Source organism: Nilaparvata lugens, chromosome 7, assembly GCF_014356525.2.
Source record: "Nilaparvata lugens isolate BPH chromosome 7, ASM1435652v1, whole genome shotgun sequence".
Lineage (NCBI taxonomy): Eukaryota > Metazoa > Arthropoda > Insecta > Hemiptera > Delphacidae > Nilaparvata > Nilaparvata lugens.
The window spans coordinates 40911219-40933613 of NC_052510.1; the positions used below are offsets into that span (position 1 = coordinate 40911219).

At 34.0% G+C, this 22395-nt stretch overlaps 1 protein-coding gene across 1 annotated transcript in view; it reads left to right on the forward strand.

Annotated features, from left to right (window-relative positions):
- The window catches only part of LOC111043725 (serum response factor homolog), a 164860-nt gene extending 146645 nt beyond the window's left edge, over positions 1-18215 (forward strand). Inside the window, exons 4-5 of the mRNA XM_039432753.1 lie at positions 2992-3177; positions 13202-18215. Of these exons, the coding sequence (XP_039288687.1) occupies positions 2992-3177; positions 13202-13506 (491 nt within the window). The 3' untranslated portion in view covers positions 13507-18215. The remainder of the gene's footprint in view (positions 1-2991; positions 3178-13201) is intronic.
- The last annotated feature ends 4180 nt before the right edge of the window (positions 18216-22395 follow it).

Consider the following 22395-nt stretch of genomic DNA (forward strand, 5'->3'; position numbering starts at 1 on the left):
TGCAGCGTATTGAAGTTTTGAAAAGTGAAGTAGGAGTTGAATTCAGGAGAGCCATGTCATCATTATGCGAATTTGTCAACGATATTTAGGGATTTAGTCAAATCCACAACTAGTTTCACTTACAATTTATGGGCCAAGTGAGATTAAGAGTTTTTTTTTCAAATATCCATCAGATGTTGACAGAGATTGCGGTTATTGTAGAAATGCATGCTGCACTAAAACTTCAATGCTGAATTATCTTTAAACAGCTACCTAGTAAAAATACAGAGATCAGATCTTTTTGTTCTAGAATTCACTAAGACTAGGATTTTTGTTTGATTTCATCGTGGAGAATGAAAGAACTCTGTTTCTTTTTATAGGTGAGAATACACTTCTACAATTTGCCACAACTATGTTCAGATAAAAATCGTTGGAGACCGAATAACTATTTCTTTCTATACGTTCAAAAGAGAATCACACACTTCTTCACTTGCTTCCAGACCATTGATAACATTATGCAGATTCTGTTGTCCATCAGAGTCTTGAAGAAAAAATGTTATGTTCTCTTGAGAAGATAATGCTTCTGGAAATCATTCTCACCACTCATTATTCTTGTTTTACTTCATTAGATGACTTTCTTCACAATCTCCAGTGATATCCATAATAATGTCAACATACTTGAACAGAATATCTTTGATGGGAGATTTATTTATATAGTAGCAGCCATTTTAGGAAAGCCTTTGAAGAACAAGCTATTCCAATCACTCAGTTTTGGATGATCGAATGAGGGTTTGCTCCAAAGCATGATCGGTTGTCACATTTATTAAATTTTCAAGGTTTCATTTGACAGAGAGTCAATGTATTGTATTTTTTCATATTTTCTAGATATAACACAGACTTTATAACATAGTTTGTGTGATTGAATGAAAAAAGTATGGGATCTTTCGTACAGTTTCTATGTGCAGTACCAGAGTCCTTCCTTATGAGCATGAATACAATTTAAGATAATTTAAGCTATGTTACAATAATCAGTCATAAATTTCAAGTAGTCATTGATTTTGATTCTAAAAAACTCCACAAATATCTCCTGACTTCTTTCAAATATACTTTGACAATCTCTCATATTTGAACCGTTCATGAGTCCTTGTTTCATTGAATTGATTGCTTGCTCTCATACCTTAATTATACTGATCTCCCCTCAATAGATTTCCAACAGTATTCTCTCCAAATATTTCAAATTCAACAAAGATATCTCTCATTCCACTTTCATTCAAGTACCACCCCAAGACAATCAGTCAAACTCAGCCAGATGAAAAGTATCTATTCGTAGATATAAGTTACAGAAATCAGTTGATAAAGCTGCGTTTGCACCAAAGTTATTAACAAAATGTTAATAACTTAATCTTTATAGATTCTATTAGATTGAATGTTAATAACTTAATCTCTATAGATTTTATTAGATTGAACGGAACTTGGCAAACACATATGTCCATCATATGTATGATAAGTTATGTTCAATCTAATAGAATCTATAAAGATTAAGTTATATTAACATATCCTTAATAACTCTGGTGTAAACGCAGCTTTAGAGTTTTATTTCCTTTGTAATCAAATATTTAGTCATATCACATGGGAGTAATTGGCATTATTTGTGCTTCAACTGTAAATTTATATAAATAAAATATTTTACTCCTGTTACACGGTGCTCTATATGGGGTAGCCTATATTATTTGTTTAACTTACTCCATTACTTGACTTTCGCAATTCCAACGTGATCATTGAACTAAATCCAATAATTATTCTCTCCTAATGGAATATCAGTTTTTTATCGACTGAGAAACACATTAGGATTCCTAACAGGATGGTTTATCATTACAATGTAATCATAAATAATGATAATGAGATGAAGTTTGTAATTTTGACCATAATTAGTATATTATGATGAGAATTATCAATTATTAAGGCTTGAGAGTTGAAAAATCGTGTTCAGCGACCGAAAATACATAAGATAGCGTTCCTGTAATACATAATTTGAATGCATAGACTAGTAGGAGCGATGCGATAGACAGGCCATTACGCGCATTAATCATGGGGTAGGACCGCGCCGCAGCGTAACAGTGCTACTTATCCCCCTCCCACCGCCGCATCCATGATCGTAACCCTCAAACTATATATATCATTGGATTCAGCAAGAAACGGCCTACAACGTTTATTGGGAGCCTTTTCCTCTAAGTCGGCTAATTACTTGAATATTCGAGAAATAACAAAAAGTCCATAATAAAAAAATACATTTTTCGAGATATTTTATTTCTTTACGGAAAAACTATGCGGTTTATCGCAAAAATGTATAGGACCACATTGAAAGCCAGTTATGTGTACATAATATTGAGAAAAAATTAAAAGCTGTACTATGAATAGTAACTGCAGGACAGGCGATTTTATAAACGCGTGTTTTTTACAACTTACCCCCCTCCCCCCCAAGCTGTCGACCACCCTGGGACGTGACGACATCGAGTTTCATATACACTAAAGACCCCCTAACAATAATCCGAAGTCAAATTCTCTGCCTCTCTCATGTATGCTCAATGTAAGCCAGCGCCTGGACTAATAATTTTATTCATAGTGAAAGCTTCTCGGTCCTTTGAAAAACCTCTATAATTCATAGTAAAGCAATGTATTCCGGTTCCCACGATAACTCGACATCACATGACATCACATGACATCGAATAACACGACATCCATGATTGTTCTTTGCTCAGTGAGAAATATTTAGCATTCTATAGTTCATATAAGTCCATGTTTTTTATTCAACCTCCATAATATTAGCCTCATCATCTCGCTCTGATCCTCTTTCTTCATAGCCTCTGTAGTTCGTACCCTCCATAATCCGTAGTAAACGCTTGGTCCCGTCAACTACGAATTATAGAGGTTCTACAGTAGTAGCCCGTAGGTAAGTGAAGTGGTTTTATTGGTTTTCTCATGTTTGATGAGTTGATTTTGTGTTGATTACAGGCAGGGAACTGAGTTTGCTCCAGCAGCAGCTGAGACAGGCCACCTCTTCACCACGACTGAGCAGCACCGCCACCAACCACCAGGACACCACGACACCACCTAACCACCACCAGTCTCAACCACCGCCACCACGATCGCCACCACTGCAAGCCACACCAGCACACCAGAGCAACGCCCGCACTTCAGGTATCCAATCAATTTTGAACCAATTTCATAGGAATTTTCATTGACCCAATTCGGACCCATTTTTCCGGATTCACTAAGACTGGCCACAAACGTTAGGACATTCATGATAAGCATGCATGACACAAGTCGTCTCACATTGTTGTTTCATCACAGTGAAAGGCGAGCAAATTTTTTGTGCTTAGGTTTTTGTAACTCCGACGTTTTTCGTTGATTATTTTCTCTTTGCTGCTCTATTTGAGGTTAAATTAATGTCACTAGATAATTCATAGAGATAACTTATAACGATATTGATTCAACTCATAATATTCCTCATCGTATATGTTAACGTATCCTTATTATCTTATATGTTTTAAACCAAGTCGTAAGTTAAATCAAAATAGTTATTTGTGCAACTAGTGCGCAAAGTGACAGTTTGCTGCACCGAAAGAAACGTTTACGCCCGAGCCGTAGGCGAGGGCGGAATGGTTTCTTGAGTGCAGCAGAGGAACTTTGCGCACGTATTTCACATTTAATATTTTCCTACAGTTACCATTAAATATGAAAAGTGAGTAATTTTGGGTAAAATTGCCTGAAATCCATCAAATGTTTTTCTGTGTAATTTTATTATTAATAAATAAAATTGAATAATGTAGTAGTAAATGAATGAAGGGGCGGCTGTCACTCATGTGGTGGCTGTCCTCGAACTCGGTGTCCTTGATATTATTATAACGTGCACCACAACACTATAGCAGCTCAGTCAGTGCAGTTACCAACTTAATTTTGATTTTGCTGCATTGGTGCTCCATATAACCTACTAACTATTTTGTGTTGCCATGTTGCAAATCTGGAGTGCAGAAAAAATTTACCCGCACTAGAGCGGAAAAGTGATTCTTTGCGTTCTGTAATCAGTGCAGGAATGGCCACTTTTCAACGTAACTGTAGGTAAAGAGTATAGTAGTGTCATGGAGAAGACAGAAAAAAGGGTACTAATTATTGATTAAATCAAATTACATCATATCTTCTACTTTCTTATTGAACAACATTATTTACATTTTTAATTTTCTACTTTTCACTGGAATTTAAATTGATGAAATGATTTTTATTAAATAATTTGAAGTACATAAATCAACTAAATTTTATGCAAATCATATGCAAAATCGTTTATAAATAATAGCAAGATGAATACTGTAGTGGTAATTCATTTATTGATTCATTCATCCAATCATTCACTGTCTCATTTATGAATGATTGATGGGATTATCAAACGTCCATGCCTATCTTGATATTCGAATTGAAGATGAAGCAGCGATAACATAGCGCCCTGATAACCTGGCCTCCATCATTCTTCTATCAATTCATTATATTATACCCTCTTCCTTCAACTTTCTATGCTGTTGTGAATAGAAATAACTTTGTGTCCATTTTGAATAAAAACGACTTGATAATCCCAAAATCATGAGAAATATGTACTTGCTGAGATCTACCGTTGATAAGCTCTTCTTCATCATTGATAACTGAGATATTCCAATCATAATCCTTGTGTGAATAGTCATCTACATCTCCTGTAAGTACATTCTATCGATGTCAGTACACAGCTTACTTTCTCCTTTAACTCTCTTCTAACACAAATGATATCTCAATTGGTTTTCTGAAACAGAGACGATTGTAAGCTCAATTCCATTAATGGCTATTCATCCATTCATTCAACCTGTCTAGCTGTTCATTCATGCATATAATCAGACACACTATATACATTCTCAATACAGTAATTCCATTGAGCATGTAACTTGTACCTCAATATATATGTATACAGGGAGATCATTGAACATGAATCTATTTAACATCTTCTATATATTATTATTATATATCTATGCATTGATATTTGAATAACTTCAGTGTAGAACATCTTCATTGAGGACTGTCAGCATAGTATGAATGGGAAATATCGATGTTGTTTATAAAAAAATTCTGACAGTCCAACGTGAATTTTACATTTTCACTATAGAAGTTACGATATTGCTCAGACACCTCTAGCGTGGTGTTTAAGTGTTGTATAAACCCATACAGACATAGAGTGGCTTCTCTAAGATGTTTTTTGTTTTATGGACGGCGCTAACCAATGAACAAAGCACGATAAAAAGCATAGAGAGGCCAAAAGTCGCGAGCAGAATATTGTTTGTGTCTGGATTATTAGTGGTCATTTTCTTTTTTAGATTTTAAATACTACTGACGGATTATCTTTGATGTGCTGAGTTACTGTTGATTACGGTCGCTCATAAATCTATGATGGATTTTGCACCAAGTTGCATGTCCCTCATATTGCGTTATTCTTTTGCATTTTATGCACTTTTATTGCATTTTTCTTCTATGCATATGCGGGGTATATTGTTGAGGATGAAAATACATTATTCTTCATTTTTAAAATGTTTCTTTTTTCATTTTTATAATGTAATTGTTAATGATAGAAATGAAATATAGGTGAATTGATGAATAGATTGTATCTGAATGGATTCCAGATTTCACGTTGAAAATTTTTCAAAAATGAAAAGGTCTACTGAAAATTCTCGTGTTTTCCATAATATTCTCCAATATACTTTATTATTCCTCCGAGAATGTTCAAGTTACTGGTAAGAATTATATTGATGATAGAGTTGGAGAGTACGAGAAATGTGTACTTGAATTGTTACGGAATCTGATTTGTAGCTTATAGCTATTTTTGCGTGGAGATGATGCCCACATGATGTCTAATCTCAATGGCCACATAATGTCTATGATATTCTCGAAGGAGGGATATACATGGTGAGTGATGAATAAACCTGCTCTACTTCACTTGGAACCTTCAGAAATTCATTATGAAACTCATAACTTAATGTAGCTGGTCTCAAGCAGTGGTCACCGGTGCAACGATGTACAGTTTGAACGTCATTTAGACAAGTAGATATGACGCTAACCGCTAACCTACTATGGATCAAATATTTTCCCAATAAGTTTCCAATATTAAGTTGCACTACAATGACACATCAATTAGTGACCCTTGACAACAGATGCACCTTCCACCACATGCTAATCCTCCCAATGGACATGTCAAATATCCAATCTGACCGATAAGATATGTCACATATCTAATCAAAGCGATTAGAAGCCTTCTTTTCTGAAAAGCTTTCTTTGATAGGTTCTCGTGGAATTAATCACGATTTAAATTTATCCGGCTTCTCTGCAACCGGTCCTATTTCCATACTAGTGTAGATCCACTTCAATCTGGAAGCATTCCTTATATACACTAACGTCAACACTTCTCATTCAACCAACGCTGTCAGTTTGATGTGAATCTTGAAACTTTCCGGAATCAATCAGTGCGAATATTCTTTACGATAGGATCATGGAACCTGTACCCTGTACATGACGACTAGGCGTAGAATATTGATATATTATTTAATTATTTCGTTGTCTCCGGAAAGAGTAGTTAGGGTGGCACGTGTCTGCGGAAGTAGACTTGCACGTGTATGTGTGTGCGGAAGTAGACTTGCACGTGTGTAGTGACTTGTGCATGCGAATAACCACTTCCGGCTTCCCTTATTGAAAGACTCGGGGCGCGCAGGAAACTTTTGCCGCAGCACGTCTCAGACGTGAGAGGTCCATCAGTCGATGATTGTCGGTCATTCAGCTACAGTGCTGAGCTGTCAGCATTCAATGGCAAGTTATTCATAAGCAATGCCGGCAGTATGGAGTGATAAAGAAGACAGACTGTTGGGGAAAGAAAGTACAGCTGATAGGGCGCGTATCTTCATCTCATAGCGTTATCACTGATTGGATGAATGATTGAAGAAATAAAGAATTTGGGGCCGTTTGCATACTCCACACAGTGAAAATTTATAGTTGATTGCAATGGATGGTAGGTTAAACTCCGAATGTAAGTAACCAGAGAGAAAAAATAGCATGTGCTATCTTTCCTCTATGATATAACATAGCCAACTATTCGAATAATAATGATATACCAGAATCTATAACTCGTAGCTCTATTACTTTATGGCACTATTACTATATTACTTGTGGCACAAACACTACAGTACCCTTCAAATTTATTTTAGCACTATTCTGGAGATCACTATCATAATCAGTTAATTTGAAATAGTTATCCTTTCCAGAACATCCCAATTTTATTCAAGATGTCCCATTATAAATAGTAATTTATACCATTACTTGATGATTCTGTTCATTACAAAGTAATATTGAATTGGAAAACTGACTATAAAAAACAAACCTTCAATTATTATAGGTTACCTAAAGATAAAACTATTTAAAGTATAAAATATTTATTAATGTCTGACGAAGAGAAGAGATAGATTATTGGAGAAGTATTGTACTGATACCGTTGATTGTAGACAGATATTAATCCATAACAATTACTGTACCCTACAGTTTCCACAATTGTTCCTGAAAATACCTTACTATCTTAATATTATCGAGTTAATTGCTAGTGACTATTTAATGCAAATAATATTGTAATTAATAATATTAGGAAAACTGACCGTTGCATCAAATACATTCTTACATTTGTATCATCGTTAATACAGTACCTCACACATTTAATTGTATCATAATAACAGATAAACTTGCTACAATATTTGTACATCTAGTTTGAGTGTAAGATCGGACACACAGGGCTCAAAAACACAGTTTTTTATTGTTCTGAACTATGATAGTGAATAGAGTATAAAATAGTTGTTAGAACACTCTTCAGCCCATGCCTTCAACATGTTGGCATGTTAGGCACCGCGCGTAGTAGCCGACCCGACAATAATAGTTGTTCTAATGTCTCAAACTGTGTGGCATATGTCTGATTGTTTATACCTAATTGGTAGTTGGCTTCAATTTTAATACCCGGGTCGTTAATAAAATGGCCTGCCTTTAATAATAATTATTTATCCGGAGGCTGTTTCAAGTACATTTATAGTGGGTGGTGCATGGCGCATCTCTGCGAAATGCAGTTGCACTTTTAGTGCAGTAATAGTCGTTCAGATGGCGCTTTTACGTTTCGTTTTTGTTAACGATGATTGGCTAAGACAGAGGATGATGGCTGAAATTGCAGTTGCGAAGGTTTTATTGCTCGTGAAGTGTAATTGTCTGCTATGAATGCTTTTTACATCGGTCAATTTATGGAATTCACGAATCATTCGTATCATAAATTATCACGCAATATTTTTGTTGAATGGAGTTTGATAGATATGGATTGAATTCAATTCTATTCTATGAAAATTTAATAGATGAATATTGATATTTGATGAAGTAAAATAATACATTTTTATGTAGAAAACCTAGTTTTCGGTATTTTTTCAAGTTAAGGAGTTAATTAATGAAATAATTACTTATCATAAAAGTGTTTGAGTATTATATCATGACAAATAATGTATTTTTTGGAACTTGAATAAATCAAACCAGAGTTAGAATTGAAAACCAGTATCATTATTTAATTCCATATAACTCAAATTATATGAATGAGTTCCTCTTTGGCTAATGTGATGACCACAAGAGCTCCAGGCTTGTGCGTGGGTAATGAGACGGATGATGATGAGAGTTGAGACTACTTAGAGATCGAGGTGGGTTCCTAACCACCGGGTAGCGATTTTTAAATTTATATTATTTTCTTTCGGACTCTCATTGAAAAGTTGGCTTCTTGAAGCCTGCTCCACTAACTGACAGTTATGAGCATGAAAGATAACTTCCTAGTGATTCGGAACCCACCTGAAAATGTTGGTTCAGTCATCTCCAAAACGCGTGCTTTGTTGAGAACGATTCAAGCATTCCTTTACAAATAAGGCTCTTCACTCAGGTTTGCCTTTAACGTCAATAAAATGTTCATGACATTCATTTTGACTGTAACAAACAAACTATTTCGTTTGGCACGAAAATGAGTATAATTCATAATTGAGATATAGATCAATCGATCTCAATAAATTTGTGAATGAATCAATGTGGTAATTAGAAGATCATTGATAGACAATCTACTCATACATTCTTACCGCCCCATGAACTTTTTCATCTCAGCCAAAAACCTCAATCTATTACCGGCACAATAATAAACAACACAAATTGCTAACTATTGTTCAGGCAAGAGGCTTCTCACTCTCTAAGCCCCAAAACTGCCAAGTCCCGCGACCGATTCAAAACAAAGTCGGCGAGGGCAAAGTCCCCTGACAAGGTACTTCACGGGGACTTGATTTGTTTCGCCGATAAGTTGAAGGCCAATGTCGCCCGGGTCGACGTGCTTAACTGCTAAGTCCCTGATGCGTGCATCGTACTTAACTACAATACCAATCTATCATGAGTACTTTATTGAGGTGCTTGGCTCAGGGGTAGGAGAGGGTTTGAAAAGACACCCCTTCCAAGACTGCCTGGTTTTTCCATAAACTCTGGTCAAAGACCCTAATACCCAAGGACAGACGATTCTAAATTCCAGTGATGTGTTTTCTTATCACAAATAATATTCTAGTATAGCTGAAGATTGGGAGAATGATGCCTGCCTATTACAAGCACACTTTTCGATATTTCAAACTGTCAGCATTAGTTGAATGAGGAGTATTGATGTTATTTATTAGGAATGCTGAAAGTTTGAAGTGAATTGAGTAAAATAGCTACTTTATTGTTCATAAAAAACATTAAACTACTGACTACACACATACGTTTACCAAAAGTGGTAATTAATAATCATAACGCGATAACTCGGCTTTTTATGTTCAAACATAAAAGTTTTGCAAATTGCACATTTACTATCACTGCTTCCTTTCAGTCTTTTTATCAACAATCCTCCGATGAAGTCACGCTATGGCTTTTGGCGCCGAAGTCATGGGTTCGAATCCCGGCTTATCTTTGAAGTTCTCTTTTTTGTCGCTTGTGAGCAAGCTATCTAATCAACGAGATATGAGTTATTGAAGTCTATTTACTATTATAGTAAATGGTCCTTGAAGAAAGCAACAACATGTCGGCTGTTTAGAATTTTTTATTGACTTGAGAATGGGGAGGAAGGAAGGATTTGGAACAAGAGGGGTAGAATAAGGGAAGAAGAATAACATTTATTATTAATTGGAAAAAAGTCAAGATTGGAGATCATTTGGCAGAGTAAAGACTTGTTTAGTCTGTATTTAGATGAAAGTAACGTTGAAGAAAGAATATTAATGAAATGAGGTGGAAAGTAAGAGAATAAATACTATGGAGAAACATACGGAAAATACAAAGTAATATAATTTATAGTAATAAGATGCTTGTAAAAGGTAGTGACAATGAATTAAAATGAATTAGATGAAATCTACGGAAAAAGTTTGTAACGTTCTGGAAAGAGCATGAAAAGTTTGCTTTAATGGATGCAAATCGAGAATGGGGGGTAATAGGAGAATAATGAATAATATCGATGAAAATGAAAGAGAGAAGAAGTACCGTATTGCAAGTGAAGAGAATGAAGATAGATTCAAGTGAAAAATCAGAACTTATAATAGGATACTGTTAAAATTTGTAAATTCAGGTAAAAATCAGACCTTAGAGCAGTATACTGTTGAAATTTGTGAATCATCTATCAATCGATAATCATATGCCAAATAATTTAAAATCTTGAAACTGTGGTGTAAATGTCTAATATTGAAGTACATTATTAGAAAAAGCGAGAATATTTATAAGAAGAATGGAAGAGGGATAAGGTATGAGGAGATAATGTAGGATTGAAAGAGGGTAACCAGCCGAATGAGGAGGAGGAAAAGAATATGAAGGTGAGGTAGGAGAATAACGAGGAGAAAGAGAAGAAGATGATCAGAAGAAGAAGAAGGCGATTGCAATTGAAAGAATGACAGACTTATCCATTTATAGGAAACTAGCTTTAGTGCAGCTAGGCCTAATTGATATGCCGTTAACATTCACAACTTATTTATTGTATGTGCTCTGTTACTCCGCTGTTTTCCACTTGCTTCAACTATTTTTTCATCTCTTTCCACTTAATTCTCTATTATTCCCATCCTCTATGACTGCTATTCTTTCAGTTGAAGTTTTTCTGCCTGGGAAGCAGCAGAAGTTGAAGGCTTAGCTTAGTTTATCATTGCTTTCTACCACATCTTATCACCCTTATCTTTCCATTTCTAACGGACAGAAGGTCAAGAAGAGAAAGGTGGAGAAGAAGAGACGGAAGAAGATGAGAAAAGAAAAGAATAGCAACATGTCTACAAGGAAAGAGGGAGAATGAGATTATGAGGAGGATCAACGAGATAAAGAAAGAGACGGAGGAGGAGAAGGAGAAAAGAAAAAAGAAAGGATGATGATGAAGAAGAAGAAGAAGAAGAAGAAGAAGAAGAGAAGAAGAAGAAGATAGATGAAAATCATGTTGGATTGCACCACAACTCGCAGATTGTCCAGATGGTCAAACAGCGAACTCTATTGGCTATTCTATTGACACGCCATTGAAAAACGCAACTAACTAGCGATTGTTCAGTAAAAATAGCTCCGAATTAATTATTTTTATCACAAGTCTCCAATAGAAACAGATGTTGAAACTTGGAAAACGTGTAAAATTTGTGAGTACGATAGCGCATCATAACCGCTATCAATGGGTCTATAGATTTCTTTCTATGGAATGGATATTCTAAGTTATTGGATATTATAATAATCATTTTGCTCAGAATTTTCATTGATTTTAGTGTACAAACACCCTTTTTCAATATTAAAACATAATCATATTTTCTAACTAAGTTATTTACAATATTTTCATAATACAGTTTTGGGGTTGGCATGTTCTCCATTCCCGAAACTTGTGGTTGTTTGGATCACAACTTTATAGTTCATTATAATATAAATATTTTAAAATTTAAATATTTTTCAACTGAAGTTTTTAACAAAAGAAAACTGTGGAAAAACAATTTTGTCAAAGCCCATTTTCCGTTTTCGAAAATCGCACTTACAGTGATAATGATAGATTCAAGATTCAAGATAACGTTGAATTGGGCGAAATTATAAATTAGGTTCGTTTCAAAACAGATGGTCCTGTAGGTGTGAGGTTCATTTGATTTTGGAAATCTAATATTTGAAAATTGATAGTGTTTCCATCGCTAGGGAGTTTTGACGGAACCTCTTGGAATCAAGTGTCAGATAAAGAAGTACTGAACAAGGCATATTTGAACAATGAGTTTCTTGAATTTTCCTTGTTGTAGTGAGACAGTGTGAGTGATGTGATAGATATCCATACATTGAATCTACTAACTATTGAAAAAAAATGTAGATAGGGACAACTAGGCTCGGTTGCTACACCATTATCAATACCTGATGAGATTATTTATTATCTGTGAGCATTCCTGATACATCAATGTTTCCCATATTGAACAACAATTAGTATAACGAGTGCTGGTTTTTTAAAAGTATTTCGCACTAGACCACTAGTGATCTGGGAGCTTCCATTCGCTTATATAAACATATGTTACTATAAGTTATCATTAAAAATATACATATCTAAATAAAATGTTCAAACTATTTGTGTAATATTTATTGATAAGTGTAGGAATTGAAACTATTGATTTCAGGTCGAAACTATAGTGAGATTCACTTGAATAAACAACTCTATAAACCGTATATTGGTTTTCCAATAGATTGGTGTTCTGTCACAATTATAAGCTATTTCATTCGATATGGATACCTTCTACTACATCACCATCACTACAAAAAAATTTATTTTCACTTTTCAATTTTAACTGTCAGAAACAGCATTGATTGGATGAGCATTGGTGTTGTTTATAGGGAATGATGAGAGTTTGAAGTGGATCTCACTATATTATTATGAGTTAAAGTTTGTAATAGAAATTGCTTAATGCTTTTAATGGATTGGTTCCAGTGTACATTCACCGACCTATTCAGAGCAGCTGTGAATAAAATAAAAATCGCCATCATGATAAGCCAACCTCCGTCTCCATGGAGACGGTACATGAAGAAGAAGAATGCTTTTAATTTTAATTATGCCTTGCAATTTATTTGTCGTATTCCATCGCCTAAACTAATCTTTTATTTTTTCTTGTTTTAGTTAGCACAGCAGCAGCAAACTTCGCCCGCAGCCTAGTGTACCAGACACCAGGGGGCGGCGTGGTTTACGCGGCACCCAACGGGGGCGTCATTTTCAGCCTAGGCAGTGCTGCCGAGGGAGCCTCCAACACAAGTGCCGCCTCCACCCAATCACGGTTCAGCGCCTCCGCCTCTCAGCCGCCCCAGGCCCCGCAGTTCATCACAATTCCACTGCCTCTCACCCTGGGTGCCTCGGGGGCCTTGAATGCTAGCACCGCCTCCAGTGCTAGTGCTGGTCCGGCTGATCTCAGCAAGTCGAAAAAGTGACTACCGCCCCTCTTCAGTCTCAAAACTAGCACAATACAATGCTATAAAATAGTTGTTGTGAAGTCAATATTTCAATACTACAGTATTGTGTTATGAATTGTATTTTATCATATTCACCATAAGCTACAGTAATATTGTCTTTACAGTATGATACCGTAGTATTGAAATAATTGTTTCATAGAGGAAAGATAGCTTCTTTTTTAAAATTGTATTCGCCATAAGAGTATCGTATGTTCAAGACAATATAAAAGGTACGCTACCACTGTATCGTGAATACTACAGAGCTCATGCAGCCTAGGGATTGTGCTCTTTTTCGCCAGTATATTCTATAAAATTATATTTATTTATAAAGGAATAACCTAGTTGATAGGTTTTTTATTTGAAAGATTAATACCCTCTTCTAGAGCTTTTTTCAATGACATAAATAATTTCAGAAAGTTATCCATTTTCAAGAAAAATTCAGAAAAATTTGATCAATATGGCTTCCGTTGAAGTGGAAACATTTTTTTTTCTTATGACGAATGAAATTGACTTTACAATAACCAGACTCGAACCGATGGATAGTGTATCTATCGAGATCTTTTGAGTATCCAAAATGTACTCGATAAAATGTACTCGATAATAATTCTAAAATAATATATTATTTATTTCCACAAAATAAGCAACAGACAGCTTGTGAAAGTGCAAGAAAATAAATTACTCATGCACTATAGTGTAATTGAAATTACATCACATGATATTGATAATGAATAAGAGCGAGGCAAAGATTATTTACTAAGGATACGCACATGTGCTGTGTGTCGTTCAATTACAGTAGAAGCCATTTTTAAAATAGGCCTACTGCTACTCTTTCATGTAGGTTAAATTTAACAGATTTGTGGAATATACTGTTTATTAAATGAATAATGTAATAGAAAGTTGAAATTCCGTATGGTTTCAGACACTCTGTATTGTATACCGGTACTCATTTTGTGATTATGATGGCAATTAAATTCAGCAGTATGTCGTGGTAAAGGCAATACTATACGACAGTATAATCTTATAAAACAGATACAATTGACCTAACATTATGGTATATGTAGTAAAGGCAATACAGAACGGTACTAAAGTATTGAGTTGTCTTCGGCTGAAAAGAAGTGGTTTAGTAACCACTGACCTTAGTCTGTGGTGCGGAGTTTCATAAAGTTATAACTTGAAGTTGTAAGTAGAATTGCAGGTTCCAAATCTCAATCACTACTTACTTAATTGATCCCCACGTTTACGATCTCGCCACAAATTACTGCGTTAAAAACGTTGTTCTAATTGGCAAGGCTACGCAGTTCTTCACATTTTTTTCTTTTCTATAAAATGGTTCAATATCTAATGATTCTTGATGGTTGAAATTGAAATACAGGATATCCACGAGAACGATTAACAGAAATAAACTTTGAAGAAGCCCTGCGCACAGTACTGCGAATCGCATGACGACGACGGTTTCAACCATTATACCAAGATTTGAGAATTCAATTCTTCTACTCCCGTCGCCATCATGCGATTGGCAGTGGTGTGCGCATGGATTGAGAAGAAATTCGTTGCCATAACACAGTTGAGCTGTACGGAATTGGTGAAATTATTGGTTGTTTATTCCAAGGAATTTTAAGCAATCAAAGCTTGCTTGGCTATCAACTTTCTTAATGATCGTCTTTGATTTTCATTTATTAAAAATTGAATTATTTTTTGTGATTCGTTCATGTTCCAAATAATTCAATTCAGAACTAGAAATAAACAATAAAATATTTGATACTAAAATCATGAATACAGATTTGTAAGCTTTAAAATTGATGACTACTATTTTGCATTTATTACTCGAATTACATAGGTACTTGAAAATGATTACTATAGTACATTATTTTCTACCTATTCCTCTATTTTACTATTTATGAAAATATGTGGGTGTTGATCCATTTATTTACTTTCAAACAACACAATAGAACTGATGACAATGTATTTCCTGTCTAAAAATTTGCTATTAAACAAATTTTCTTCTATTCAAATTATTTATCAATTTTCTGGATTTTTCATCCGTATTGTAGGTTATTCATTTTAACATAATATCGTCGTCTTCCTACAAGGATTAGGCAATTTGCCTGTTCCGACTTCAAACTCACCATCACAGCTATCTTTTACGGGGTCTGCCCACACTTCTCCTCCGAACCGGGTTATACGTTATGACTGCCCTGGGAATCCTGTCGCTCTCCATCCTTTCAGCATGATCTTTCCCAGTTTTGCTGATTTTCTTTAATTTTTGGCCATAGAATAGAATATAATAGAGAAATACTTTATTCACCAGATGTAAGAAATTCAAAGAACGGTGTCAATAAATTACAATATAATTAAAAACTAGGTTAGCCTAGTATATATAACAAAAACGTTTCGTCAAAAATAAATGTTGGAAAAAGAATACGGTACAGCGACAATTTGACCAGATATTCCTCTGAATTCTTTGTAAACATACTGAGATTATGTTGAGCTCGCTTCTTATCGACATTATGAAGCCTATCTTCCCTTGTGCACCCTTTTACTTTCCAACATAATATAATTATGTTAATATGCATTAATGAAAAAATCTACTCTTTTTCACGTACCGTATTATACAGTCAAATAAATGTTTATTATTTCTTCAAGGATCATGTTTACTCTAAAATTGACAAACACTTTCTAAAAAATAGATTTTGAAGAATCTTTAGCTATGAATTTTAATCAATTTCGATCTCCATAACCTTAGAGGTTTTGAAGAACTGCATAGTCTAAGAATTTTGTAAATATTCGAAACAGAGACTCGATAAATTAATTTAGGATAAGTAAATTAATATTTTATTATTAAGTCAATTAGGTGGAGTTTTTTCGATTACTTGACATTAATGTTGTGAATGGTTTTAGGATCAATAATATTTTTCTAATAGACATTCAACTGTTACAATATTCTACCAGAATAAATAATAGTATTTGTTATCATTTTATTAGCTGATCGTTTAAATCAGCTAAGAGTAAAACACAAATTATGTGCCTTGCATTCTCAAATCTTTTTTGCTTAGAAGTTGAGGTTCAATCATTTCTGGAGATTGAGTTTATTATTATTCATTTTTCATATTTGAAGACACAGTAGTTATTTTTTTCATTATATTTCATTCAAAAAATGCTCTATACATTCAGTAATTGTTTTTTATCAGAATAAAATAAGAAACTTTTTCAATTGTTTCACTACAAAAGTTTTATAAACTCCAGTAATGCTTTATGTTTTGCTACTTTCATAAAGTTGGCTTGTTGAATTCAGTGAACATTTTTAATTTTTACGATCAACTTAAATTGAATTTTTGAACTTGTTTGTATTAACAGTGTTATGTGAATTGTTTTGAGATAAATAGACCTAACTTGTGATAACGTACGATTAGGATTTCCCGATTAGTTTAAGTTAGATTATTTTGAATAATTAATTAATTTTTGTTTGTGTATGATGATTATTCTTATGTGGACTAATATAACTGATTTTTTAAACAAATTATTATAATTGTAGTCAAAAAACTGTTGTGGTTGTTCGTTGTCAATCATGGAGAATAATTTTACAGTTTACAAAATTGATATGCCCTTCATGATTTATAGAACACTAAAGTAAGTATGAAAATTGAATTGAATTTTAATTAACAAAGCATCAGTCAAAATTCGTCAATCGTTTTGTAAATGTCAACAATTTAATTATGTCAACAAATGATTACAATAAATTATGAATTCTTAGGTATTCAGTTACCTTTAAACAAGTTACCTCTATAACAGGTACCAAACATCATTTCACAAAACATACAGTAGTGAATCTAACAAAGAACTAACATTATTTAGCACCTCTTATTTATTTTCTTTTTTATTCAAAAAATAGAACATAGAATAGCATTTGCAGTTCATTCTAGTACTGTTACAAGCCTAACAATTCATGTACTTATTACACATCACCCTAAGCTACCAACTAATACGCTTCTCATCGGAAATACTGTAGGTTATTCATGGTATTTTGTTTCACATTTTCTACTTTCTAACTTAAATATTACCAGAAATAACATGATAGAAAATAATCAAGCAACCGATCCTGTAAATCGTGTAAATTATAATCAAATAAATAAATTGTTAGTTATAAATTATTGTAGTGCTAAGTGAACACTGTGATAGAGAAAATTTAGATTTTTTACATTATTCTTGCTCTGTCTTGTTTTACCAAAATTTCAAATTTATAACCATGTTGCAGCCTGTTTTCTTTTCCAAAGGACTGGAATTATCGATTTTACTACGTATATACACTATAGAAACAGAAATAAAATGGCGTGCTATTTGAAATTTGATCCAATTGATTAATTCATATGAATAATCTTTAATTTTGAGTCTTCCCGCAGTAGGTAGGCTATGATATTAATTTATGTTATCACTAAATCTAGTCTTGAAAAAATTGTTTTTCTTTTTCATGACTTCATATTTCCTCTTCCAAGTGATTTTAATGGGGAAGAGAATTTAATGGGGAAGCAATATGATATTTCTGACAATAATATTATTCTACCCATTAATAGTAGTGACTTGTTCCGACTGTTATTTATTTTGTTAATATTGATAATAATTGTAACAAGTGCCATGGTGTATGTTGCTTGATTGAAAAAACAATTCACAAAATAAAATCTTTTCTACTCAAATTGTGGATAATTGTATACATTCCCACAAATCACCCATTTTATAAGGAATTGAATAAACTCCAATGTGAAACATGAATGTTGTGTGACAATTTTAGGTCAATTTTAATAATTTATATTGATATCCATATCTTGGCAAACACAGAAAGTTTCCTTCAATCCTTCTCAACATTTCCTGGAATCAATTTATAAATATTTTTCCAGTAGAAATGATGCTGATTGTATTTGATAATGCCGATGATCATATACGGTCAGTTAGTATGGTGCAGGACGCCCGCACGCGAATTCACGCGTGTCCGCACCGTACAAGGAGACACCAACTAAGATAGAGAAGAAAAAAGGCAAGAAAAATAAGACGAAGAAAAGGAAAAGAAGGCGGTAGACAGGCCAATAGACTGTTAAAAATTACCATACTTTGCTAATAATTTCAGATTTAAAAGCCTCTTATTGAGGTCTTTTTATAGGCCTACTGGGCTTCAGGCTCAACATGAAAACCCCATACTTTGGATTTAGTAGATTGCAATAATGAGTGTAGCTTCATAATCACATACAGTATTATTTGTAATAATGATGTTCATTAGTTAGAAAGCTAGACATTGGATTACAGAAAAAATTAATTTTACTTCTGATGTAAGAGTAAATTCAAAGTTTTCATGAGCAACAATAATTCATTCTAATCTGTAAGTTATATTGATTTAATATTTACTGATACTTCTCAAACATGCACAGAACCAATTCGATGATTGGGAGATATTTAAACTACATGATCATGATCAATTAAAACTTTTTCTCCTCGAATTTTGTTATCAAAACGCCTTAGTCAAACATAATATTCTACTAGAACATAATATAATTATTTTTTTTTCAATTTAAAGATTGATATTGGAATATCATTTCCATTGTTAATCCGTCATTTACCTCTACCGCAAACAAAGTAGAATCTCTATTCTAAATGTATCTCCAGATGATACATTAATCTAATAATGTAATCTCTATCTAAAGTAGAATTTTAATTTCAATTCAATCAATATTGTTTCAATAATTCTACGAAATAATACAGATTGAATTAAAAATAATATTGAAAGTATCTCCACGGCACGAGGCTAATAAAGCTGACTCATCATCACCTGATACCATCGCATTGTCTCCAGCGAGAGACGACACGTCATTTATAGAAAAATCGCTCCAAAAATGGAGACAGCCCAACAGCCGACAGGTTGTTAATTGGAGATCAACATTTGACCGAACAATGAAATTTGAATAGCGCCGCCGACAAGCATCGGTTATTATTCAGATTGTTGCCTCCTTGGCAATTTAAAGCCGTATTTAAATACATGCACAGTTTGTTTGGATAAGATATCTACGTACAGAGCGAGCGTTGAGTACGGTTATTAGAGTTTAGAGTAGGCGTTTTGATTTGAATTTGAGATTGTTTTGGGATCAGGTGATTCATCCCAGGATAATGTCTGTTGGGTTTCAACCTAATGTCTGGACCAAACTAAATGAGAGAAGAGAGTAAAAAAATTGAATTGAGGCAAATTGTGGTCTTTCCGTTTTTGGAAGTCAATATCAGACGGCTGGCTACATCTTAATCGAGCAACTTGTTTCAAATTATACACACAAACCTGCATACATGTTTACAATTAGACACATACATACATGCTTATGTTAATAGACTGAGTGGATGGTATTCAGGCTGGTGGTTTCTATCTCAATGAATGGCACATGTTTACAATTATATACATCGTTATGTTAATTGACCAAGTGAATGGTACTGAAGTTGGTGGTTTCAATGAATGTTTATGTAGAGTTTCAATTTTCCTCTATGGGTTGGATGATGGAGGGCTGTTTCCAAGCAGCTCCAAGTATAACATTTATTAAGGTTTTGAGTGATATTTCTTTCATTATAGTATCTACACAATAGTATAGTATAGACATATTAATAATAGCTCTGTATTACAAGAGAATTTAGACAAAATATGAGAAACCTTGATAGTTCGTTCAACTATAGAGAAAAGATACCGTTAATTTTTCATTGCATCATTCGTCACTGCTTTAACTCGATCAATTAGCTCTTAATAATGGGTCGAATATGTTGCCTCAATATAGCAATGTTGGTGAAAAACTCAATTCTAGTTTGTGCTCACTTATTCGATGATTTAAATGGTCAAATTATTACACCAGATTATTAAAATCAAGAAAAGGTAAACTGACAATAAATAATTAGGTGTTCAATGATAAATATTAATTAGCACTCTCCTCAGAGAGGTTTATTACAATAATGACTTGAATTTGCGATGATCTTCAAGTAAATATGTTAACGGAGTGATAAATATTTAGATTAAGCAGTAATTTAATATATTACTTCATAACTATTCCAACCAAAATTGCCGTGTCCGCTTCAAACGTCCTATATTATTTTACAAATTTCCAGTCACATTGGAAAAATCCAGTCAGATTATAGGATTCAAAATCCACTCTTTACGCATAACCAAAGGTTTCAAGATTTCAGTTGAGAAGATAGATAAAACTATGAGTATAGAAGATGAATTGAATTATAAAAAAATAGGGTAAGTCAATAGCTATGTCAATTCAACAATCTCATTTATTTTAAAGTATTTTCAAATAAAACTTATTGTATCTCGAGCAAGATAGCATGGTACCTCCTCAGCACCACATACTCTTAAAGTCGGAACATGACCAGACAATAATAATTGTTTGAAAAAAAAACAAGACGAATAAAATAAGAGAAGGAATGGAAGGAGCGGGTAGCAAGCAGAGAGGAGACACGCAGTCTGTGCGGTGTCAGTGCTAGCTAGGCTACCACTTGCCTTTTAAGGGATTATTCGCCATTCTCTTGTCTGCTATGTAACGCTACCAGAATAAGGGATGCGGCTAATTACAAACATTTCCACAATTTATTCCCTCTTTCAATCTTCTTCAGCTATAGGCCTACTTCCTCCCTCTTCCTTTTCCTCTACGGCTTCATCCTCTCTACTTCTCAGTATTTTCTTCCACATAATTTCGCTCTTTAGTTCCTCTATCATCTGTTCTTCACTTTTATCACCTTCTCTTTGTTATTTGCTCCTCCTCCTCCTCCTCTTTCGCCTTTCTTCTCTTCTTCTTAGTACGTCTTCCTCAACTTCTTTCCCTTCTCCTCTCTCTATCAATTTTTATTCTTATCCACTCCTCATTAATCTTAATCGTTTCATTTCTCTCTTCCACATCATCTTCTTCCTCTTCCTCTTCTTCTTCTTCTTCCTCTACTTATTCCCCTCCACCTCCTTTTTCTACTTCTTCTTTTTCTCTTTCTTCCTCTTCTTTCACTACAACTCATTTATTCTCATCTTGTGGTCTTAGAACGGCCGTACAGTTTTGCTCCAGTTAGTTGTTGGCAGGTCCACCTTATACGGAGTGTGTGTGCAAAAGGCACAGCCTTGCCTTGTGATTGGCTGGTGAGTGACTGTTGCACACTGTATGTTGTACTGTAGTACTATAGTCATTTATACTATATTACACTGTATAAGTGCAATGCAGAAAGTGACCTGTGAGCTCAGACAGCGCGACGCCTCAGGCCTTCCAGCCAGTTGACGGCCATTTTGAATTATATTCATCAGGAAATCAGGAGAAATGGTGATTTGGAAGTCACTTGAATTGTGATTTCATCAATCAGCATATTCGTAGTGATTAATGAATCAAAAATATTAATCTATTCATTCATGGTTGGTGAAACCTATTGAAACCGGCTCAAGAATTTATTTGAATTTCGTTTGTTTCATTTGTTTCTCATTTTCCATGGTAAGGATGATTGAGGGACCGCGATATTGAAGGATTCTCAACAATATTTTCCTCCTAGATTTTAAACATCAATACCGTTGGTTGTAACGGTACATTTTGATACCAATAAAAATTTCATTAACTGAAATGAATTACTAGGTCTCAGACAGAATAGCAAAAATATCTGTCACCAAGGGTGTTATCAATCGAAAATATAGATAAGACGATAACGACTAGAAAAGCCAAGATTATAGCTAACATTTTGAAATGAAAATCAATTTCTCAATTATTTAATAAAATGATAATATATTTTGTGAATTTGAGGTTAGGTTCTATATAAACAACGCTTGTCGGCAATATCAATAACGACCAAGCTGAACATCTACAATTTAATTAGATACTTGCT